Source organism: Coturnix japonica, chromosome 3 (assembly GCF_054131305.1).
Source record: "Coturnix japonica strain WE chromosome 3, WE-NBRP24, whole genome shotgun sequence".
In the NCBI taxonomy this organism is placed as follows: Eukaryota; Metazoa; Chordata; class Aves; order Galliformes; family Phasianidae; genus Coturnix; species Coturnix japonica.
The window spans coordinates 68711342-68737140 of record NC_140665.1 but is presented as its reverse complement, the minus strand read 5'-3'; the positions used below and the strand labels follow the sequence as shown (position 1 = coordinate 68737140).

At 36.8% G+C, this 25799-nt stretch overlaps 1 protein-coding gene across 5 annotated transcripts in view; it reads right to left on the bottom strand.

The window, feature by feature from the left end:
• The window catches only part of MMS22L (MMS22 like, DNA repair protein), an 82806-nt gene extending 57272 nt beyond the window's left edge, over positions 1–25534 (bottom strand). For 2 of the 5 annotated variants that reach the window (XM_015858862.3, XM_085541887.1), the window contains exons 1-11: positions 25466–25534; positions 23375–23567; positions 21314–21439; positions 18214–18266; positions 16511–16598; positions 16243–16420; positions 15109–15202; positions 14329–14459; positions 9755–9868; positions 8463–8642; positions 4559–4621 (exon numbers count right to left, since the gene is read on the bottom strand). In XM_015858862.3, the coding sequence (XP_015714348.2) occupies positions 4559–4621; positions 8463–8642; positions 9755–9868; positions 14329–14459; positions 15109–15202; positions 16243–16420; positions 16511–16598; positions 18214–18266; positions 21314–21439; positions 23375–23562 (1215 nt within the window). In that variant the 5' untranslated portion in view covers positions 23563–23567; positions 25466–25534. Of the gene's footprint in view, positions 1–4558; positions 4622–8462; positions 8643–9754; positions 9869–14328; positions 14460–15108; positions 15203–16242; positions 16421–16510; positions 16599–18213; positions 18267–21313; positions 21440–23374; positions 23568–25445 lie in introns of all 5 variants that reach the window. The other 3 variants (XM_032443446.2, XM_085541886.1, XM_085541888.1) reach the window with 3 other exon arrangements.
• Positions 25535–25799: the final 265 nt, after the last annotated feature.

The following is a 25799-nucleotide window of genomic DNA, read 5'->3' as shown; positions in this document are numbered from 1 at the left end:
AATCCAACACTATCAGACTATTGAGAATGATTTCTTAATAAAAGCATTATTTCTGGTCACATAATGTTGAGCAAATAATATCTACTAAGGCAAGCAATGAACTCAAAATAAGCTGACAAACACACACCGGTACTGCCATGCAAAGTGCCCTGCAACCCAATCAGTAGTTCATTATACATCCTTTTAGGTGTCCACAGAGTCGCAAACAGTAGGATAAAAGCAATCTCTAATGCTCTAAGCCTAACTTGAAACACCATAGCATGGTAGACTGCACAGAACATAAATAGTACATGAATGCATAAGTCAGCTAACTTTTAAATTCATCTGTCATGTATATCCAAAGGAAAGTTCATTCACCACTGATATGGAGGGAAGGCACAACTGTCTTGAGACCTCATGTTTCCTTTGCCAGCATAGCGAACAGGATGATCATTTATTTCTGCATCACGTCCCTCGCAAAATTTCTGCAACCTTGCTATACTGGTAACATCCCAGACAACTCTAAATGAACAGCAAATAAGCCTCTGAACTATTACCAATCAGTTTCTTTGCAAAAACATTTTGAATCTTTATCAGTTCCAAACAATTTGATCACAGTGAAGCATTCAGGTGGCAATTATGAGCTACTGACAGTGGAAGTTCTCATGCAGCTTTTGATGAAGAGAACTGGGATGTGCGGAGTTTCTGATCAGAATGAGGATGTAAGGAATTCTGTACTCAGACTGAAATCATGTGTTTAATCTAACCTACATTAGATGTCTACTTTAGGATGATAACACCTTGGAAATGCTTACTGCTTCCACTTCTTAAGTGAAGAGAGAAGCCCCAATCCACTTCTAACATTCAAAATCCTAAATGCACTAAATGAGTCAGAAGGTGATAAAAGGGGGAAGAAAAATTAAAAGATATAAGATGGCCGAATTTGATGATATTAAAGGTTGTTTCTGACATAATTCTCTATGAGTCTTACAACTTAAAATCATAGCATCAGAAAGGGAAATGAACAGAACCCCCCTCCTGCCTCAGATAAAGATAGGAAAGTTACATCTTCCAGTTCCAATTACAGTGCTGGACCCGGGACGACAGAGTCCTGGATTACATGTATCCCAAGTTGATCTCATTCAGAAAAAAGCTTCACTAAAATAATAAAAATTAGAAAAATGTAATAAAACAAGAGCCCACTCAGTGATACCAGGTAATGGAAAATATAACATTAGGTTGCAGAGATGTCTGTTGTTTTTAATGGTCTTTAATTAAGTTTCTGTTACTGGAAGAAAGGGACCTCTTGTCTCACTCACAGTGCTCCTTCTTATGACTTACTATCTCTTTACACCCCTCTACTCCCCAGTTTAAGTTCTAATCATGTCTGTCTTCTCACGAGCAATTAAGTAGAGTATTTCTAAAGAAAGTTGAAAATTGAAAAGTTGTCACAGGAAATTGCACATTCAAAACATTACGCATAACAACACGTGCAATAAAAATGTCTACAAAAGAAAGTTTAAATATTGTTAAATATGACATAAGTACCTATAAAATAGGTAGTCTCTCCTCTCAAAAAATAATTTAATGCAGCCTTTTTCAGCAATTGCTTTTCTTTTATAAAGAAAAGCAAAATTCTAGACATAAAACAAACTGCAAATGAACATATCCATTTCTCTAGAGACATCTACTCAATTACAGAAGACAATAGAAAACGAAACAAAACTAAAACATACACATCCTTTGGAAGGAAAATTTTCAAGTCCTAATGCTGTAATTTATGTTTATGATTACATTTAGGATCTAATTCAACAATGACTGTTTCAATCAAACTAATTCAACAATAAACATGGTATTTTGAGCAGCTTCTATTCCAACCAATTTTTATGTGTCCAACAATAGTTTCAGAACAGTTTCCAAAACCAAGAGAGAACTTAATGTTTTATTTCAGATATAACATGAAAGAGTTCTTCAGACTTCAAACTCCCCTGGGAATAATAGATTCTCACATTGCTCTTTTGCTTAAAATGGTCTCCTGCACCGCTGGAAATGCTATCAGAAGTCAGCTTTTAATTTATTGCAGAAGGGAGGAACACCAGATACTATCAAAATGATAGTATTATCTAAAAGCAACATTTTTCCATTATGACCTCCTACTGAAATAATAAAATTGGTTTCCTAGAACTACAAGAAGTAATTCTGTACTTCTCCTAGAATAGAATTAAACACTGAAATAGTGAAGGCTTAATAAAACTGAAACAGAAATCAAACAATCCTGAAACATTCATTACTCCAAATGAGTGAAGGCTAATAAGACAGACTGCTATCATTTCTACCAAGAAAAACTCTTTTGATTCTCACTTACAATAAAAGTTTCTAAACACAACTTCATCTTATACTGATATCCCATAGATTTAGTTGTCTAGAATACAAATGGTTAATATTTGTTAATATCACTTTCACAGGAATTTTCATTTTGTAGACCAGCTTTACCTTTGTCACTGACACCAAAACAGAAATGAAGGTACTAATTACTAATTCCTGCCCTGTCTTACAAATGAGAGACACACTATATTTCTTCAAACTTATTTGCTGCAACTCTACCTACATGAAACACTGCATGTTTAAAAGGATGGCCTAGGTAAGATTCAGCCAAAAGGTAAAGCCAAGCTGTAGAGGGCAGCATCTTCAGTACCATCCCATCGGTTCATTACAAATAGCATTCTTCGCCCTTCTTTCTTTCCCTGGTTGTCCATGTTCTACTATATTAGTGACTTTGATACTTCATTGTGCTTCTCATTCCTATTTTATTCTGGTCTCAGGTATACTCATTTAGGAGATACTTTGAAGGTACAATAAGGTAAGATAGATGAAAAGGTAAGAGCAGCCACATGAAGCCAGGAAATCAACACAGGAGCTGGACATATCTACAGGTGAAAGAAAACTTCCCTCCTAGACACTGTCAAGAAAACTGATATACAAGAAGAACAGTGCATTTTTTAATGTACATAATATTCACTTGCACACATGTGTAGAGATGGGTAGATGGCTTCTAAGACTGCTGGTAATAGTTACAAATGTAGCTTTGGCAAATGAGGGCTTGTTTTAAAGTCCAACAGTAATTGCCTTTGAAACTTAAAACTGACATTTGTCTTGTATTACTGTGTCATTATTATCTCACTGAAGTTTTCCAAACTCAGACATCTAGCTGACTTACTAAACTGTCTACAAATCAATACTTGTTTAACAAAGGCATTAAAAACTGTATGTTTTGGGTATATTCAAATTCAAGATAAACTTTATAATAGTAAGATTTCACTAGAAATGAGAACATTTAAAAAAAACAAACATGTAACATCTTTTTGTTCTCACATTGCTGATATACAGAAGATGCAACACAAGAAAACGGCTAATAAGCTACTCACAGCTCTTATGTCTCATTCATAATTTATTCACTTTCTCTCAAATAATTATAAGCATCCAATAAAAGAGGAAATCATTATAGTTTTAATGTATACACATATAATGTATATTCATTATATATATGTGAAATCATTCCAGTCTTTTCTTAAGCCAAAAGAATTATATAATGTTTACATGTAACATGATTTTTCAACTTTTTAACAGCAAGACTATTGTTAAAACCATTCTAACAACTACAAAATACCTTTTAGCAAAAACTGTCATTGTAAGAAGTATTTTTGCTCCCTCTAGTTTCAGCTACAGCTGCCACTACTGCACAAACAGGGCAGTAAGTAATAAAAAAATACCAATTCCTCTTCTGCTTTCAGCAGCAGAACTTTGCAATTCATTTGAGACCAAATACAAAAATAAATATGGTGATTCTCATTTTAAGCACATGCAATTTAAAGAAATATTTTTTATAGTTGCTGCTGTTACAACATTTGCAATTTGTACCATGCAACTTGATAACAAATTTAGAGAGCTGCAACATTATGCACTTAAAAACGTGATGAATAGCATATTTAAAAGCATTTTAAAAGGAGGTCAATTCTGACCTCTGGGCCATGAAGCACTGCATTAACAGTTCTGCAGAAAGAAAAATGATAAGGTATGAAATGAGTGCTCAGAAACTAGAACCTTATCAGTAAGAGTTTGATTCAAGCCTGTAAGACAAATTGCTCAGCAAGGCAAGTCACCTTCCCGCTGTGATGAGGATATAGCTGAATTTTCAATGCAGCTGACTATCTCCCTCATCATGTCTCTTCAACTTGATATCCTTACATTCAATATCTGGTTTACATTTTCTAAGCATCCAGTTCTTATTCTGAATACATCTTGTCTGAGTAGCCATATACCTACCCTTCCAGGATAATTATCTTTTTCCTTTATCTGACAATTTAGCATCAAGCACAAGCACTTAAAAGCAAGTCTAACTGCTAACAAGGAGGGCACTGTATACTGTTATAGTTAAGCTACATTGAGGATTTTCGTTTACCTATGATAACTAGAGCTCAAAAAATATACTTGTTATTTGGTCTTTGTTTCATGTACTGTCTTTTCCAGAAAGCAATCCTGACACTTCCCTTATTCATTTTTTCTTCCTTTACACACTTACATGAGCACCAAAGGAATTTTTGAGGAGTTCTTCCACAAACTTCCAATTGGATTCCTTCTGTTTCTGAAAGAGGGAAAAAAAAAATTATCAGCATGAAATAGCCTTGGTATATCTGACAGGAATCATTGTGTAATAACAAAAATAAGAAGGAAAAAGATTTACAGAAATATTTTGTTTCACGACAGCATATCATTTCCACGCTTAGTGATCTCTAAAAAAGAACAGATAAAGGGCAAGAAAAAGGCACAATCTTAGTTTTCATATTTTTCTAACTCATTTTTCCTACTCTAAAATTGAAGTCCGATTGAATATGGAGGCGGTCAGATAGTAAGGATCTAGACAGAAAACAAAAATACAGGGTAGGTCAAATATGGCCCATAATCCATATTTTTCATCTTGAGAAGAGAGATGACTATTCATTGGAATCAACTAGACCATACTACTAAAGCAGAAGACTGGCATGGAGACTATTCATTGGAATCAACTAGACCATACTACTAAAGCAGAAGATTGGCATGGAAAAGTATATTAATAAAAAGTACTTAGGGAAAGTGGAAAAGAGTAGATGTTTTAGAAGTAAGATTATTTCCCAAGGGAAAAGAAAAAAAAGAAGAAAAAAAAAAGAGGCAACCAAGACAGCACATTTACAGTTCTCAGCTACAACTAGATCACCCAGGACTACCAAAAACACCTCTTACACTCAGTTATAGAAACAGATTGTGCTGATTATCTAGATGCACAAATGTAGTACTGCATCATCTGTCCACTACCACAACTGTTAAACCTTACGAATTATTTTGCAGACACTTCTCCCTTAAATGTCTTTACAGAGCTTAAGATAAAGAGCATAATATGCTTTGGTAATCGAAATTACTACTTTCCAGCAGATTTGCAATTGCCCACTGCCCTCCTCTGCTACTGACTACTCCAGTTAATGCCATGACTTGGTGACAATTCTACACAGAATTTCTAACTGTACTGAGATAATTTAAGGCCAACTTTAAGAAAGAGAGATATATTAACACATACATAACATAATTTGACTACTTTGTGAATTTACACTTCTTCATTGTGGAAAAAGAAAAAGGAATATTCTGAAAAGCTGATGGCATTATCAAGACTGCTTACAGGACAAATATGAATAAAGGAACAGACCTGCATGAAGTCACACTACAGCTCTGATTTAATAATTTAGAAACTTCAGCAGTATCAATTAAGGAGCTCCCACTGCTTCCTTCTCATCCTGCCCTCACATTCACAACATTCCACTGGTGACTTGTTCTGGTTCTTCTGCTTGTGAGACCTGGTGTGAACTGACCAATGACCTAACCCAGAACACTAAAAGAAAAATGATAAAAACAGGAGGAGGGCCTGACTGAGATAACAGAACAGGGGCACAAATAATTGCACTAGAACAGCAAATGGTGTATCATATCTCAGGTGGAAAGAGGACTTCTTAAGCTACTCCTGATGCCTAAGTCTTTATGTCAGTTAAAACCCTGTCTGAAGGAGAGATCACTGCATCTCTGCTTTGTATTTTAACTGCTATATTTTAATGATTGATCTTATGCGATTATCTACAGCGTCCACTACAAACTCCAAGTGAAGCTAATTGACTGCTCAAAGGGCAGATTTTCACAGATAAACAGACACTAAATGAATTATGCCGAACGGCTACGAGGCCATTGGTTATCTGGACCAGCCTGCTTAGAACGTGCTTTTAGCACTTCCATAGCCCAAGGACATGTGATTTATACAAACGGCATTTATAGGCAAAGTTCCAGCTCAGTTGCAGTACACAGGTCACCATACAGAATTCTGGAGTAATCTATGGCAAACTCTTGCCACCAACTAGATCTGATTATAAAAACGCACTCAGGTTCAACTCAGACTCAGAAAAGAGCAGCACAACAACCTGCTGCACTCTTCTTTTAGCTTCATTGCCTCTATCTTTGAACAGATGTTTCATTCAAATCTCAGTAAATTTACATCCTAACAGTATTCTCTGCTATACCGGCAATATGGCATCGCAACTGTCTGAAATCCACTTTTGTCAGAGAATATGTAGAATCTGCATCTTTTACTGCAGACCTGCTGGCTTACCATATCCCTCCCCTCTACTCTCAAATAACCCTAAAATCAGCAGGACCGGCAGACCCTCAAGTATGTAAAACTGCTCCAAAAACCAAAAACTTAAGTGGAGGCCCTCTGGCTTCTCAGAGAGAAAATCCTACAGACCAACACCTCACTACCTGGAAGATCCATACCAGGCTTCTCAGTTGGAAGCCCGTGTTTGCATATCTAGCCATTTCAAATCATTCAAAGGCAAGAATTCTTAGCCTCAAGTTATTCTGCCTATATTTCCTTAGTCCACAGTACATTGAAATTGACCCCTGCAATGTTCACAAGCAAAAGTTTCTCTCACCAGTTCCCACCTGGATTTTAAATCCTGCTTCTCAGAATAGTGAATTGGGACCTAATGTGGGTTTCATAAAAGAGGTATACGCTGTACTTTCCTCAGAAAACAGCATCTAGAAAACCCAGCCAAAATTTCCTAGTTTTAAAAGTGGTTTCATGTGTATGAATTATATATTCAATATATATGAATCACTGCATATTTGAAATTACTTTATGTGAGCTAAAGGGGAAAAATAAAAAGAAGCAAGTCTGAAACCTATTTAGAATTTTAAAAGCTTTCATAATAACCTCAAGGCCATGCAGTCCACATTAAAAAACTGAAAATCTTCTACAGACGACACAGGCTTAGAGGCAATTCTTGCTATGAAGCACATGAATAACCATCATTATGACACATCACCTTCCCACCTCTGATCATGGTTAATTAAAAGAAAGCGTGTGCCACAAAGCTGTCACGTCAGATGTTTAACCAACAAAACAGGACAACATTAAGTTCTGATGTAATTCCACATGTTTAAAAAAAAATATGTCAAGGACTGTTTTAATCCTATTTCTAAGGAATGTTTGAGGATATATTTCAGAAACAAGCAAAAAAGGAAATGATTACAGCCTACTATTTACACAACTATTTATATGACAGCTTGCATTTTGAGGTGTGCACTTTTCTTATTTATTTATATATTTCTTGTAATCATCAATAGCACTAAGAGAACAGGGATCCCTGGACAAACTCACAACCGCTTTCAGAGAAATATAAAGTACAGCTAACAGTTTGAACATAAAGAGCATGGGAAACATCAAGAACAGTGCATACAGTATGGTCTTGTGATTTACAAATTTGGACTTGGAAATTCCCTTCTCCTAGGTGGGCTCTAAGGAAAAAAAATACTGTTTTATCTTGGGCAAATCCCTTTCTGTTGCTGCATCTCAGATTCCTACTTTAAAATAAGAACAACAGGAATCCTTTTTCCCGTTCTATGTCTGCTTGGCTTATTTAAATAATATAGTGCCTTGGGCAAAAAATAATCTTTCACAAGGCTAAAATACATGGTACGTATCACTACAAGAGACAGAGGGAAAAAACAATGATCAAAGTAAACAGTATCACTGCATTCTGATTGGGGCATTAAAAAAAAAAACCACCATAAGAAACACAGGATAAATGACACAATAGTTTCTGCATTCAACCTGGAAATAACCTTTCCTATCCATTTAAGTTCTTCTAATAAGCACAGGGTGTAGTAATTCGATCTTCTCAACATTCCTAAACACGCTATAGACTGTGACTCCCCCTGTCCAGTACCATGATAACAGAGCAAAAGTAAGGAAAGTTTGAGACAACCTTTAGTATAACAGTCAGCCCATAAAACAGCAAACTCATCAAAACATTTATGATATTTTTCTATCAACAAAAAAAAAGCAAGCAAAGTTGCTGACCTAAATAAAATACTACAACTTTCATGTATTTAGGAAAGAACAAACCCACCTTCTCTTCTAGATTTCCATTACGATCATACTGGTAGAGTGATGCCAGATGAGTAACAATCCACAAGCTAAAACTCAGTGGATCATTACACTGAGTTGTCTGAAAACCAGACATACTTTCAGAACTACTTGGTCTTTCAAAGGTGCTCTTTAGATTTTTGTTCACCAAGCTCCAGAAACACTGAAGAAAATGTAAAAAGACATGTGTTATTAAAGGCTGTGTTAACGTTCTCTACACTACTGTTGTAAAGATCATTTCATTTTTATAGAAAACAAGCAACATGACAATCATTTAAAGCAAATATTATCAGAGAAAGCCTACAGCTATTTTACATGCTCTTTCTCTACCTTAGGACACTCTTACTAGTAGAAATCAATGTGAAACTAAAATACCTGGTCACAAGGAAAAATGTGATACGATACCTCACAGACAAAGTTACAAGCAGCTGGAATGACAACGTACAGACCGAATCCATCAACTTTGTTCTCAAAAGAGAGAAATCAAATTTCTTTAATTAAGACTTTATACAACAGACTTTTTAAAAACCACTTAGCCACAGACTAACCTAACAAAGGGAAAGATAGTAGTAGATGCAAGAGAATCAGTCTCAAAGACAGTAAACTGAGGTTCAGATGACTTGTTATAAGTCATCCTCTTCCAGCACTGATAAATTGATTTTCGCTAGCTCAGATCCCCATCTATAGCACAGTATGCCCTCTCCCAGCCTGTGTTTATCTTCCCTAATTATAGGGAAGCTTCCTGGGACTTCTTTGCACTTACACTTTACCCACCTCAGCTGGGTGAAACTACAATTAAAACCATCAAAAACCAGGTTGTTTATTTACACATAGTTGAAGAATAGGTAGCAAAGACAGAAACACAGGCTAGATGGATCATTGATCTGACTGTTCTACATTTTCTAGCACCCAGCAATGTATTGTTAGATGATATAAAACAAATTGCAAAATAACGATTTTTAAAAGTGGGTAAATGTTTTCCTTTTCACTATGTCCTACTATGCAATGTCCAGTTTGTTTGCTTTCCTTAGCACAAGAACTCCTTAACAGTATCTTAGGTCGTACCGAAACATCATACTACAAAACCTATAGACTTGATACACATTAAAGAATGTGGCCTAAAGCATCACTGTGAGCATGCAGTTCTCAAGGAAAAATGAAGCTTAGTTTTATCATCAGAAATGTGGACTAGTGCATTCACAGTAGTCTGGGAACATTTGGCAAATGCACTGCATCTGTAACATGCATGCATATGTAACAGCATTCTTCCATTACCCCTGTTTGAGGTCCTTTATTTCTGAAGTCCAGCAGCTGAATAAGCAGAATCCACAATTCCTTAATGCAGTTGCAGGGATAATGGTGATTAGTAAGAGCCTCAGAAGGTCTTACCTGAAAGAGAATTACACAGCATATATTTTTCAGAGAAGCGTAATTTCTGAAGTTGCTTATTTCCTCTGGTTTTGGTGTGGGATTTGATTTGGGTTTGTTTGTTTATTTTCTGCACTTAAATAACATGGCTACAGTTATAGACTAGAAAGTATATCATTCCACTAACAGCCAAAACATATATTTCATACAATAAAAGACTGTTTCCTAATTTTACATACATTATAGATTGTATTATTTTTAAGTTCCTTCTAAGGAACTTAACAAGCTTTATTTAATCTAATGAAAATAGGGTTTCTGAGGCCTAAATGAAAAGGAATTGCAATAAATACTGATTCATTTTCTGACAGTATGGAAAAGATAAAAATTATATGTCCTTGATGTAATTGGAAAGATAAGAAAAAGATTTAAAATGATTTAATAGCTACTATTGCTGCTACTTTTAACTGAAGAATCCTTAATGACTAGGCATAATGCTAATAGAATATGTTTTTGCTGGTATGAGGATGTTAATGCTCCCAAAACATTTCACAAAATCTGCTTTTTGGTAAATTTACTGCAAGGCATTCGTTTAATATGCAGAAAACAGCATATGTCAAGTCATGTACGTTATTTGATCACTATTCCATATTTAACAAAATTCACTCTGATGCATTTCAAATGCAAAGCATTCTTCTTGTGATTCATCTTTTAGTTTTACATTCCCTGAATTGAGAAAAAAATAAGCAGAACAGCTAAAGAAAATGCTAAATGAATGAAGATTCTCCCTACGATTCAATGTTTTCAAGACCTAGCAGAACTGTATTTGAAATAATCATAGTACAGACATAGCTTTTACTTACTCTGTCTTAAGACTTACGAATCTACTGAGCTGTGTTCAGAGGTAGTAAAAACAGTTAGCAAAACTTGGGTTAAATAGCACAATTCCTTCAGCAGGGACAAAATGCCAGAAACATTGTAAGAAAAGAGTACGACAAATCAGCTTATACTTAGTTTATTGCTTAACAATCAGTACTCAAGTTGAATAACAAGCCCACATCCTTCTAAAGAGGGGAATGGCACCTAGAGAGACTTATTCATCTTACCACAGGAGGAAGAAACTGCTGCTATACTTTCCTGACAAATAAAGGGAGCCCAGGATGACCAGCCCACTAATTCCTAGATACCTAAATCAGACACACTGAACCTGGGTTTTTATATCCTCTTGCTCTTTCTGATCCATTCATTTAGAACTGTTCTTGTATGACAGTGGTACTTAAATTAATTTCAGGTTTGACAATCTAACATTGAAAATTAAAAATTAAATCAAAAAACGCAATGCCAATAACAGTAGCAGCACTGTGATAGAGATGTTACAGAAATGAGAATGAATGACTAAAACCCACACATTCAGACTAAGAATATTATCAATAGTCCCAACTTCTGTTTCAAACCCATATAACATTCTATTAGTATGCAGAATTTGTATTTATCATTCACCCCAAAAGTACTTCAAAATAGTTTTAAATATTGTAACTCTTAAATCTAAATAGGAATTCAGATTCATTAATGTGACAATTTATTTTTCTCTCTCTAAAGAATCTTGTTCAACCTCTGAAATTGTCAGAATGGATTCTAGTGTCAATTTAAGAACAACATGAGGCCAAGACTGAAATATTATAAATACTTGCATCGCTCACATTCCACAGTTGCTACTTAAGAGTTCTTCCAGCGCATATGTCTCTTTGTGCTCCTAGCTAAACATCTATTATGGGAATCCCTCAATAATCTGAATTAATCTTAGGCAAATATTATCTAGAGAATAAACATCAGCTAGACCACTAGAGTCTATCAAAAATTAATTATTTAACCACTAAATTCCCAAAACCAAAGCAGCCTCGAAAGTGCTCTGGTTGAATCATCAGCCAAAAAGTCCCTTTGAAAAGAAATTATGCACTCTAACACGTGGGAATTTTATGGAAATATTAGGTACCCAACCTATCAAGCATTTTATAATGAATACCAGTTGTTGCAAAAACTTGCACCTACTGTGCTCTTCTACAGGCTAGCAGGACCTCTTTTGCAAGATTTGCTATGACTGACCAAGATAGAGTATGACTAGTACTACCAAGGCAAGACACTGTACAGAAACTGGATAGACAAAGTATAAATTAGACATTGTTTGTCTCAGGGATAGTGCACAACTTGTCTTGCAAGTTCAGTATCTTTGTAGGAATAGCTATAACCACAAACTGGTTAATTACCAGGACAATACAGGTGTGGTACCAAGGGTGTGCTGTTGAGAACAGAATAGATTTCCAGGGATATTATTTCTCCACCTAGTGGACCTCAGGGCACAATGGGCTGAGTATGTCAAGTGTCCTGACATCATAGCAGTTCAAGATACAGATTTGAAAATATGATTATAAAAGATTGGTGCTTATGTCCGTCCTCTCAAGAATACTAACAAATGTTGAGCTTTACTTATTCCAAAGCTTATTGGTATGTTAGTGAGCTGACACTGTCATCCATCATGGCTCTCATTTGTGTTTTCAACAGTTTTCATAGAGTAACCTGAGCTGGAAGGGACTCACAAGGATCAACTCTGGGCTCCACTGAGGACTACTCAAAATTCAAACCCTATGTCTGAGAGCAGACCAGATGCTCCTTGAGCTCCAGCATTGAGGGGCCTTAACCTGCCATGGGCAGCCTGGTCCATGCCCACCATCCACCCTTGGATCTTTCCCTAACCTCCAACCTGCCCTTCCCCAACACAGCTCCATGCAATTCCCTCATGTCCTGTCACCATCACAGGAGCAGAACTCAGTGTTTCGACTCCTTATGAGGAGTTGCAGGCTGCCATGAGGCCTCCCCTCAGCCTTGTCAGCTTTGGGCTGAACAAATTAAGGGATCTCAGTCACCCCTCATACATTTTTCCCTCTAAAACCATCTTTATAGCCCTCTTTTTTTGCTCTCTAATAGTTCTTATGTCTTTCTTCTAATTGTGGCACCCAAAGCTGCACACAGTGCTCAGGGCGAGGCTGCACAGCACAGAGCAGAGTGGTACAATCCCTTCCCTCACCCAGATGGCAGTGCTGGCCCTGATGGACCCAGGTACAGCTGGCCCCTCTGGCTGCCAAGGCACTCTGCTGACTCATATTTAACTTGCCAGCAACCAGAATTCCCAGATCCCTTTCCACAGGGATGCTCTCCAGCCTCTTGTTCCCCAGTCTGTACATATATCCAAGGTTGCCCTGTCAGAATTTTGAAGATTATAGAACCAAATGCATACTAAAGGAGGCACCAGCTCAAGTCCAAATTCCACTTGAGAAATTAATCTCAAATAGAACTAGTTTAAAATATGCAGCCCAAGCCTACGGAGACCTGAAGAAAACATTGTGGTATAACAATCTCCTCTGTTATGTGGCTCTGTGGAAGTAGGATCAATCTGTCATTTTAAATATCTGACAATTCACAGGCTACCATGAAGCACAATAGACAACAGATACAACTCAAAGTTTCCTTTACAAATTTACACTCACTTATTTGTTTTTCTGATGGAGGAAGAGGTTGTAATGTTATCTGATAATGTAATAAAACTAATTCTAAAAGGTAAGAAAACTCTTTCCAGAGAGACAGTTCAAAAGAACAATTTATAAATGCTACTATAGCCATTTTCCTCCCAACTCCATAAAGAGCATTATGAAAGGAGGAGGACTCAATTTTACTTGTTTTTGTACCACAAAAACATAAACTATACAATTCAGTCCTGCATTCAACAAAGGTTGATCCAAAGCAGGTTTCAAAAAGGCAACAAGATTGCACATCTCTCTTACTGGCTAATGCTATTGAAACTTTGTAGCCTTGAGTTCTCAAAACAAGAAAGAACAACACTGCAACTGGAGAATGAAAGCAAAATAAATAAATAAATAATAAAATGAAAAGGACAATTTGTCCTTGACAAACATAGAAGATCTGTAAAAGAAAGATGAGGTTGTAGAAACAGAAGCATTGTAACAAACTGTAGTATGACATTCTGTAAATGTCCAGTTAGCTTACTGCACAGATTGCAGCTACTTTTCTTGTTCCTTTTGAAAGAGTTTGAAAAAAAAAAATATATATATATATATATATATATATAATTTTTTTAAAAAAATGTATATCTCTAAATCTTTTAGACTGTGCCACGTTTGGCATTGAACCTGGAACACTGAACTTATGAAATGTGGCACTCACTTCTGCTCCGTACACAGTGCATTTCAATACTTCTCCCTCATTCAACTGCCAGATGGTCATGAATAAATATAACACAATTTGAGCTCTTAACAAATAACACTCTTTAAAACATGGAGATATTAAGCCATACGTAACATTTAAAACGTAGCAGTTAAGAAGTCATCCGTGCATTGCTACAATATCTAATTCAGATGTTTCTGTTGGGAAACATATAACTGTCCATGTTCTATATAAAGGAAATAAGTTACCTTGTTGTACTTCTGGATGGACAAGCTTATTAAATCGGATACAAGATTTTCACAATGTGTTTCAAATAAACTGATATTGGTTAAATTCTCCCCAGTAAGATTTATGAAATGGTTAGCATATACAACTTGCCCTAAAAAAAAGAAAAAAGAAAAAATTAGATATACTTGGTCTAGAACGGACTTTTGTTTCCTAACCAATATATCTTAGAATTGGTTTGCTAAGTTGTACATTATTTTAATTTACCAACTCATCTAGAAACGCCTGTCCATTATAAATTCAAGCTAGATTCTTCATTACACTGAAGTCTAAAATTATTCCAGTTGAGTCAAAAGGTTTGACATTTTCAGCCTTTTATTGGCATAGCTTTTCAGGGAAATTAGGGTTTATTTACCTGCAGGTTCCCCTTTGTTACATGCCAGTGCTCATGTTCTAAAAACATGACATGTTTTGCAGATATACAAGTTGATGACAAACAATTCTAGAGAGGTCTAACACTTCCTTTAGGATGTGTTGATGTAAAAAGCTGACACGATCATATTCCAACTTGAGCATTTGTAGACATTAACAGAGATAAAATGGTAAAGTTAAGAGGCAGTAAGATTTTATCTTACAAGCCTTCCAAGAGTACAATTCCCTTGACATCAGAGGAACAGAATATACACAGAATGAGTATGTAGCTTATGCTGAAAATAATAAATTATTCTGGATGAATTAAGATGCGAAATAAAAATAACAATATATAAAAGTTAAAGAAAAAAAAAAAAGCCCCGCATACTTACTCATCATTTTTTCACTTAGTACATGAAGAATTTCTAGCACTAGCCAATGGATATCCAAATGAAGATGTAGTAAGTGCCATGATGGTGGAAAGATCTGTGATTACAAATACACACATTTACTTACTGGCAGTGGTTTTTTAGTGAATTCTGGATGTTGCATTAAGACTTAATGAAAATGGGCAGGTATTTTGTCTGCAATGAACATTATTGATGATTATGAACAAACAAACTACACATACACATAAGTCATTCAGTCAAAGGGAAAAGAACAAAACAAACACCTTCATGACAATTTATCCTATCTGTAGAGAATGTCCATAAAGTATTTCATATGATCTAAACCAAAATTTAAACACAATGACTCAATACTTTTCAAGTAAAATATTAAGTAGCATATAGGCTGCTAAAATAAAGTATGCTTTTAAAGTAATTCCAAAATTTCACTATTCTCTTCTTTAAAGATTGCTAAAAAATTGCTGTTTCTTTCATCAGAAGTCCTACTGACAAGCAAAGCAAACAGAAAAATTCAGTGTTGCTTCTTGGTGGATCATTCCTCTCCAGATAGGAGCTGATGCAATCTAAAGATTGAAATTTTTGAAATTTTCTTCTCAAAAGCATTAGTTACTATAAACATAAACACATGCATAAATCTTAGAGGTGTGTATTTCACATGTGTTTAATACTGTGTTACTTCCATGCCTGCACTTTTCTTCTTAATACGCATGATCATTTCCTATTTTAAACTATGCTTCAGATCATATTTTCTTAAAAGTGCCCCTCCTGCTGGAAGCTCAGAAATTCTAGGCATTATGAAGGTATTTTTTAAATATGCTACACTAATTCAAGCCTACTTATTTACCTATATTATTATTTGTACATTTCAGGAAGAATTCTAAAAGCTTCAAAGCAAAAATAAATTGGAAAAAAAAAAAAACAAAAACCATAAAATCCAAAGCTCATTAGCTGTGCGGAACAAAAATGGAATGGCACTGATTTTATAACGTGAAAAATGAAGAAAATAAAAATCAATTTCAGTAACATTCTGAAGAAAAATTACTTCCCACTCAGACAAAATTCATCAAAACTGAACGCATACTCTTAAAAAAGAAATTTACAACTATAAGAGCCATCAACCTTTGCTTGATGTTGAATGGTAAATGCTGCCAGGACACTACTAGGGAGCTCACGAAGGTGACCAGTGTGCAGGATCAAAGAATGAAGCTCTTCCACCAACACTGACGGGAACTGCCCTTCTAATTCCTCGTATGGGCTGAGTACTCCATCATTTTCCATTTTAGGTGGTTCCAGGTACCTGAATAAACACACAGGCATACAATGAGAACATGGATAAGTAACAGCTACACAAAGCTCAGAACATAAATAAATAGTGCACAAGTCTCACCTGAAGATGAAAACTTTCACATAATGCAAAAAGTCTATACATAAACGTCTGATGTTCGCTGCTTCTGAGTGCAAGTTGGCAGCTTGACCTACAGTAAAAGAGATCAAAAGCTTAAAGCAGATGTGCTCACACTGACACACACATCACGCATTCTCCACAGTAATGAAACTAGACCACTGAATGCCACTCTCTTTTCTGAAGTCAAATTGGTAATTGTCTGGTAACAAATAGCCACTTCCAAACGCCATCTTGCCAAATGCAATCTTGCCAGAGTGATCCACTCTTTACCTTATCATCACAGGCACATACCCTAAATATAAAGAAAAAAAATCACATACAATCCCTCAGGATAGGTGGCAGAGATAAGCAATTAATGGTAGACAAAATCACTCAGCCTTACAGCCCTGCTCCATATCTGCTTCCAAAAGACCTTCAAAAACGCGTCAAGCAATTCAACAGCATCTTTTTCTCTTGGGGAAACTCATAAGCAGACAAACTTATTTAGAAACTAACTTTGTAACTTCTCTTCCTGGGAAGCATCCCATGATGAACAGTGCCTTAAGATGTACAAAACTAAGAGTCTTTCATTCATATCATGCATCCTGCAGCTCAGTATACTTTTATCTAGTTACTGTGTCTGTATCACACTTTATCTTCCTTTTCTCCCTCTTTCCCCACCTCTTGTTTCGTACCTTTCTGCTTAGAAAAAAATAAAACTTAGTGCATGCTAAGTTAAATGAAGTCATCTAAATATCTAATAATACGTATACACTAATGCCTAGCATTCAGTCAGCCTGCAACATTGTGCCTGATTAAGGATGAGGTGATCATTGGTAAGAGCATAACAGATGGGAACAGCAAATGGGTTTGAGCAGGCTCCAGTGAAAAGTGTAAAGTACTAGAGAATAAGCACAGTAAAAACTGCCACATTTTGCGCTGTCCAGGGAAGGACAGTCACCTTGGTATTCTCAGCATCTGTACTGAGAAGATACTGCAGACAGTGTATTTCTGAGTAATTACTGAACTTTTCAACTTCCTACATAATTTAGCCTTGAAACTTATAATAAGCCCAAGGCTGCAATAATCTTTCTGAAACATACTGCAACTGATGTCTTTGTATTTAATTCAAAGTGTTTTGTAGCAAACCCATTTAATCAACTCTACTGCCAAGATAAATTTGTAAATAACTCTAAGAGTCTGTAAACTACTCTAAACTAAGCTTTTAAAATGTTCTAACTTTGTAAAATGTAAGCCAAAAGAACACTGGAAGAAGTCTCAAACCACTACCTCTACAACTAAAATAATTACTAGTATTTTTTAATATAAGTTTCAATTTCTGATTAAATATGTTAACAGTTTTGCTAAATCCTAACATAGGAATGACATCTTAGCTCAAGCCAAATTAATACAAAATTCCCTGCTACAGTCAGTGAGGCAAAGATTAGCCTTTCTAAACAGGCAGACCTGGTTCCAAATGATTTGCACCATTTTCACATTGTTACGTCAAGTATCCATTTTCACACCACTGTATATAACTTGGTTGTCTACACTTGTACACTGCAATTTATGCTGGTTATGTGCTGCTCTGTGGCACACTGCAAGTCCTCAGTCAATAATTGAAACACAAACATGATAATGCAGCTCTATAATGAGAAGGCAGTCAGATATTTACCCCCGCTACAAATGAAATGCATTCAACTTACCAAAGTCAGATGAATTCGTTTCTATTAGGTCTTCCAGTTTGTATATTTGTTGCCTAATTAAAAGGATACAAAGGTTTACTATATTTATAGAGTTTGAAGTTATTTGACTACATTTTAGCAATGTTTTAAATAGAACGGTGATGTATTCCTTGCTTTGTAATTCTGAAAAACTTACATAAAGAGATAATAATCTGGAGAGATGGTATTAATGGAAGACCACAAACACATCCAAATGCACAGGAATGACAGTGGACAGAGTTTTTACTTCTTCTTAAAAACATTACATACAGTAACAACAAACAAAAAGTAGCCAAATAGTAAGAAAAAGGAAACAAACAAAAGTACACAAAGAAAAAATCCTAAAGCCATTCCTCGTAAATATCATTCAGCTTTATATTTGATCACAGGATAAACCTGAAAGTTAGTCCCCGTGGCAAACACTCAATGTACACTAAATTAATTCACATGTGCACAAGCACTATGAAATTCCGCAAGCAGTTTTTCCTTCTTCCTTCCCAGAGTGATCTACTGCTTAACTACAAAGAATTAATAGCTACAGTTACAGCAGAGTACAAGTGTGCCTAGAAAAAATTAAAAACTCAGTTCAGTTTTGGAGGGTGAAAAGAGCACATTTTTGAAGAAGTCACTACTAAATACTACAGCAAATAAAAATAAGGAAAAAAAGGTAGGTAAGTAGGTAAGTACTCCATCATATTCCACAGCAACTGTTATTTTCAAGTGGTCTTCAATACTGTCTCCAGAGAGATAACATAGTACTAAACCCAATACACAAAAAGCAAAAAAGCATAAAACTGCGAAAGAAAATGTTGCATAAGTTGAGAAAGGAGCTGTCAAAAAGGACTTTCTTTCACAGTCAAAGCTGCAACTACTGAGAGATTCAATAATAGCAGAACTGAATCCAACGCAGATCAAATGTCCTTGAGAACTAAACTTTGTGGAAATGTTAGTAAGTGGCCATAAGGACCCAAAAAATCAGGTTGTAACCTGCATATAAAAAGGCTGTCACACATTAAAATTATCCCCCTTAGCTCTTCCTTGCTTGTATAAAACAACCTAAGACATAAAAAACACCTAAGTGGCTGAAAGAATCAAAGTTGAATTTCTGTGTGAATTGTTCAGTTATTTCAATCATGTAAAAAAGAAATCTAAAGCTGGAAGACTTTAAGAAAAGGTTTTGGAGATTGAAGGTTAAAAACAGTTAGAAGTAAGCAGAGAAAAAGATTCTACTAAGTTGAGAGATGAAGGAGTACAGTGAGTTCATAAAGGAAAATCACAAGTGGAGCATGACAAGCATAACAAAGATGTCACAACTTAAATAAGAAATTCTAGTTCCATTTTGCCAATTGATTGGCGCTCATTAGTTGCTAATCTTGTGACTCACATCTTCAGTCACATGAAAAAAATCACAGGTAGAAGTTCTTTCCACTGCACAATTACTGTTTTTAACTTGCAGTTATGCTCTATTACATAATTATGTATTAATTTTATAAAAACATTAAATAGCAATCTTCAACATTGTGGACACTTAAGAAAATATCACCAAGTTGCCACTATTGTGGATTTTAATACCGATATTATCTGCACTGTTGAACTGTTCCCAGCCACCTTGTTTTCAAGAATCAGGATAACTTGTATCTTCCATGTACTATCACTACATTGGAAAACAGAGCTTTCCTACTTTCAGTTGTCAAATGGTCTATAAATGAAAGCATACCATTTTATAACTGAAAAAAATGAACTGAAAGATATAAGATCTTTGCAGAGAGACTTGTCACATCAAAAGACAACTTAGCAACAAATTCTTATACCGAAGAGTTAGCTGAAATCCATTACTGCTACCAGCCTTTTAAAACATGTACAGCTTGAATAAATTAAGACATAATATATTTTATTGGCTTTTTTTAACATTAATCTCTATTACAATTCAAAGGTAACTACAAAGGGGTTTATATTACAAAGAAAAAAATATTTAATTCAAGAGATTAACTACATCACTATCTCACTGCAAAGAGATATTACGTCAACAAACAGTTACTGCACAGATCAGAGTGGATGCTAAATGGGACATGGTGTTACTTATAACTGAATTATCCTAGCTGCTTCATTATTACATTTTTTAAACCATGGTGAAGAAGAATCTTGTGCCAAATGAGTAAAACTAATTAATACACCTCCTGTCATCTACAGCATCATGTTTTAATAGCCAGACTTCATTAATGACGTTTTACATGATGCCCTTGGCCATACTCTGAAGGGGTGGAAGGATCCACTACAATTTAAAGGAATGGTGGAATAAATCACACATTTGTAGAATCATAGAAAAGCCTCTTCCATCCATCCTCTTTGTGTGCTGTATATCATGAGGATTATCAGGAGGCAAAGATTACTGGTGATCTGTGTATTTGTACTGACCAAACTAAATACCTACATGGAATGAGTCAAACACTTTGTAACTGTATCCAAAGAAATTGCTGAAGTTACTCGAATCCTAACAACTGAAGGTGTTGCATGGAATATTTAAGATATTTAACTCATTACCTCCACTTTTTCTCTTACATTAAAAAAAGGACTTTAAATCTTCAATAGATAACTTTAATTATATGGGTAATACAATCTCATTCAAGGAAAGCTTACACAGTTTACACATACTGTTGAACCATAGAATGGCTTGGGTTAAAGGAACCTTAAAGATCATCTAGTTCTAATTCCCTTGCCACAGAGGCCAGATTGCCAACCACTAAGCTAGAGTCTTCTAAATAAACCGTAACAGCATCATAATATGTATCTGTCTGTCTTTACCTGGCGACAGCTAAGATATACTCCACACTGCTTAGAAACTTATTAACAGAAGTCATATAATTCTACAATTATCTGACACAAAATTTACATCCTCCATAACTCCATCTATGTCTTATTCATCACTTACCACAGAGTTACACGGTATAGTATTTTTAGATGCATTACAGGGCCCATAGTCTATCGTGATTTTACAATCAAAAACTTGAAGTTTGTTTCATTCTTAGAATAAATCGGTATAACTATAGAATTGGAGTAATCATAAAATGCACTAACATCATACCTAAGTAATCCAAAGAGAAGTCCACAGGACTCAACTAATGCAGATTCAGTAACCCACTGAAAGCCAAACATTTCTATTGCAGGTTCTTCATAGTCATTTGGAGAAGGATCCAGTCTCAGCAAAACCCTGTAAGACAGATCCAGTGTTCCTCAGTAATGAAGTAAATAAATCTAAAGCAATGATTTTTATAAATGTAACAGCAGTACCTAAACTATAGATAGGAAGGTGTAGTAGTGCTCTCAAGAGACTGTTATACCTTTCATAGCAATATAGTATAGAAAATATGACAAGTTTTAGCTTCAACACTGTAAAAACATGTACTGTGCCCTGTAGCTAGACCATTTTAGAAATAAAGGAAAATTAACACTTTACAAAGGGCCAACCTGAGGCATAACATACAAACTGTCCCTAATGAAAGACGCCAGGACATTAGATAACACACACATCACTGTAAGCTTATGCTTCAGATCTGTCTCAGGCAGCTACAAGGTATACATTTTTCCTGAAATATGTTCTCAATAGACCAATTGTGTAAATATAAAAATGTTTCACTGGTGCACTTCAAGACTGCTTAAAAACTACAGCAAATTGTACAATAAAGCCAACAAAAATTTTTACAATACCTATTTCTGTATTTTACCTTAAACTTCCATAAAATAATTCAACAGAACTGACCAAGATTTAAGAAATATGTCTATTTTAAAAACAAAGTAAGTATTTTGAGCAAACACTCGGTTCTCATTACATTATAACCAAATTTATTCTGTGCTTGAACTATGCACTATTCCCAGTACAGTTCCCAATCACAGACAAAAAGAGCATCTGTTGAATAATTGACTCAGTCTCCCACAACATCTGTAGCTCACTTGGTAACTGTCTAAACATTGTTCTGTTTTGAAGCCTGCAGCAATTAAATCAAGTTAGTCCTGATCTAGGTAATGAAGACAGAGGAGTCTCTCACATGCAAGCTTTTGCAGTAGTTTAAATCCAAGTAGATGAGGCGAGTAAAGGACAGAATAGAATTATCACAACCACAGTGACTTGGTGAACCTGTAGAAGCACCTAAGTGAGTTTTCATGTGAAATTGTTTCTGTCATGGAATGCATGCAGTCACTGTGGAATCTACTACTGATACATTCACAAAGACCCAGGTTCTCACACTCATGTACTTAACATTGATGTAAATGAACGTACTCTGATCCAATAAAAACAAGAGTAGTAAGGTAAGGATTGGGGGAGGCAGGGGTTTTAATCCTGTTGAAGGATTTATTGAAAAGCTCATGGAAGTCCAGGTTAAAAAAAACTATAAAAGTAAAACACAAAAGCAAGTGGGTTAAGAAGAATAAAGGAAGTAGGAAAGAAAAATTATGCTTGCATGAAAAGCAACCCAATCCCTGCAGGATCAGCATATAACAGAAAACTAAAAGTGGATCACAAAGAGAGAGAAGGTATTAATTAAAGCAATGTCTTAGAATATCACATAAAAAAAACCCCAACTTATTATGTACATGACTTTTGAACCTGAAATCCAGAAGGAATACAAAGGTAGAGCTCTGAGAAAGATGGAATTAAAGCTATAAAGGACCCTATCAGAGGCTTAAGAAAGCTGGGCAAAGCAGATCTGCTTCTGTCACATGAAGAACAAAAGGGACAGTATCCAGGAGAGCATTAAGGTGGAAAAAAGCAATGCAACAGTTTCCCTCCAAATTTAAGGGGTTTCAGATGTTGTTACACAGACCAACTTTGAAGAGTCTTGTTAAAACTCTTGAAGTCTGTGTAGGGTCCTTTGCTATATCTCCAAATCAGCCTGCAGAGCAAGAAGCTGGACCCAGAACTCAGATCAAAGGAGAACTATCATCAGAATCATCCTCCCTTGTCTTGTAGACCACAAAGCTGATCTCAGGATCACAAACGCTCAAGAAAAAACTCATTTGGAAACGTTGTCAGTATTTTGAGGTACAAAGCAATAGTGGAAAGAACATCTTAAAAAGATACATTTGAGACTCTAAAAAAAAACCAAAAACAAAAAACAAACCCAAAAAAACAAACACACCAACCTACCTCTTAAGAGACCCACTCACTAAATAAGATTCATCAGAGAAACTTCTCCCTCCATTTTGGTTGTCAAAAATGCAGGAAAAACAAGGTGGATTTGACTTCTCATTCTCCACCTCCATTGCCATCTGCAGGCTGTCACTGAGAAGTGGAGGGGTGAAGGAATCCATAAAGTCATCGTCCACTGTTTCCATCTAACCTAGAAAATAAACAGATGATTAATAATTAAAATGAAAAACCTCAGCACTTCTTCAAAAAGCTTTTTCATTGTTACAGCACTTCATAATCCACCAACTCAAATGAGGGCAATATCAGCCTAACTGCAACACCAAGTTGAGAGACACCACTAAAAGGGAAAACACAGACCCATTCCCTGTCGCATAATTCTGCTGTTTTGTGCAACTTCATCTTCCACAATCAAAACAGGTTCAGCAAATTAAAGAATCAAACAGCTAATCCTATGAAAAAGTACACTCATCTTCCTCTGTTTCAGTTCAAATTACCACAGTCATAAAGTAATTTGAGTTGGAAGGGACCCCTATAGGTCATCTAGTCCAAATCCTCTGCAACTAGATCAGAGTGCTCAGAGATCCATCCAACCAGACCTTGAACATCGCCAAGGATGAGGCTTCCACAGCCTCTGTAGGCAATCTGTCCCAGTGCTTCACCACCTTTACTGTAGAAACCATTTTTCTTATATCCAATCTAAACTGACTTGTCACGAAGTTGCGTTAGCACTAAGGTAAAAGAAATGGCAGAAATGAAATACAGGTTGTTCTGTGACCAGAATAACTGCAGTATGAAATGTCTGCCCATACCAGGGAGGTTGGGTGGAACTACACAACCTACAGTGCCTCCTCCAACACAAGCCATTCTATGAAAACACATCCTGCATTACAAGCTCCCAGCTGGTCATGACTTTAAAGCAGTACTACAGTTCAAGTTCTTTCTGAGAAGTGCTAAATATACCTAAGGTGATAATTACAGAACCTTAAAATGCTGAAATCTTATAAGTTCAGAAAATGACTGTAGGGCTGATTCTGATACAGCTGAATTTTCATTTCCATAAGAGTCATGACTTCTCCTTTTGCTTTTATTCCTTTTTTGGATTCCTGAGAAGGAAGATCACATCCTAAAGAAGTTCACTGCACACTTAACCCATGTGAACTACTGTCTTATATGAGCCGCTGAGAGTAGAACTTGGCAACAGGTGCCACTGAGTTCTACAATAATAATAAGCAGAATCACAGAATCACAGAATTGTAGAGGTTGGAAGGGACCTCTAGAGATCATCGAGTTCAGCCCCCCTGCCAAAGCAGGCTCCCTACACGTCACACAGGTAGGCATCCAGGTGGGTCTTGAATATCTCCAGAGAAGGAGACTCCACCACCTCCCTGGGCAGCCTGTTCCAGTGCTCCGTCACCCTCACCGTAAAGAAGTTCTTGCGCACATTCGTGCGGAACTTCCTATGCTGTACTTTCATCCCATTACCCCTAGTCCTGTCCCCACGCACTACTGAAAAGAGACCAGCCTCACCACTATGGTCCCCACACCTCAGGTATTTATAAACCTGGATCAAATCCCCTCTCAGCCTTCTTTTCTCAAGGCTAAACAGACCCAGTTCCCTAAGTCTCTCCTCACAGGGGAGATGCTCCAGGCCCTTCACCATCTTAGTGGCCCTCCGCTGGACTCTTTCCAAGAGATCCCTGTCTTTTTTGTACTGGGGAGCCCAGAACTGGACACAATATTCCAAATAAGCAAATATAATTAAAAGCACTAATAACTGACAGGACACCTTCAGCAACTTGGTTTAGTGCAGGATGCTACACAGGTGTGACAGCACAACCCGCAAGTAAAAGCATGCAAGTAAAGGGGACGGTCTGCATCAGCTTCATTAAATAAAGCAAAGCAACACTCGCTGTGCGACCTAGTTCCCTCCGCGCCTGCCAACAGGCCTCCCCGCCAAGGCCCAGGACAAGCCCGGACCGGGGCGAGGAGACAGCTGCGCCAGTTCAGAGCAGGGCAGTAAAGGCAAAAGTGGAAAAGGCCAGACCACGCTGTGCCGCGCCGCCGGTACGTGCGGGACACCGGACTCACCGCCACCGCTCCTCTTCTTCCGCGCTGGAGCACTTTTCCGCGCGTCCCGCGCGCCGCCGCCAGCCCAGCACTGCGCAGGCGCCGCGCTGCCGATTGGCCGCCATTCGCTCCTCCTCCTCCTCCTCCTCCTCCTCCTTCTCCTTCTCCTCCTTCTCCTCCTCCTCCCGCCCCGCGGCTCAGCTCTGTTCTGTCCCAGTAGGCGCCCGCCCGTTGGTTTACGTCTGCCTTCTCCCACCCGCCTCCTGTCCCGCCCCGGGGCGAAGCACCGCCCGTGAGGCGGCTCCTGGCGGCGGTATAGGCTTCAATGCAATGTCCGAGTCCCCCCCACCCCTCG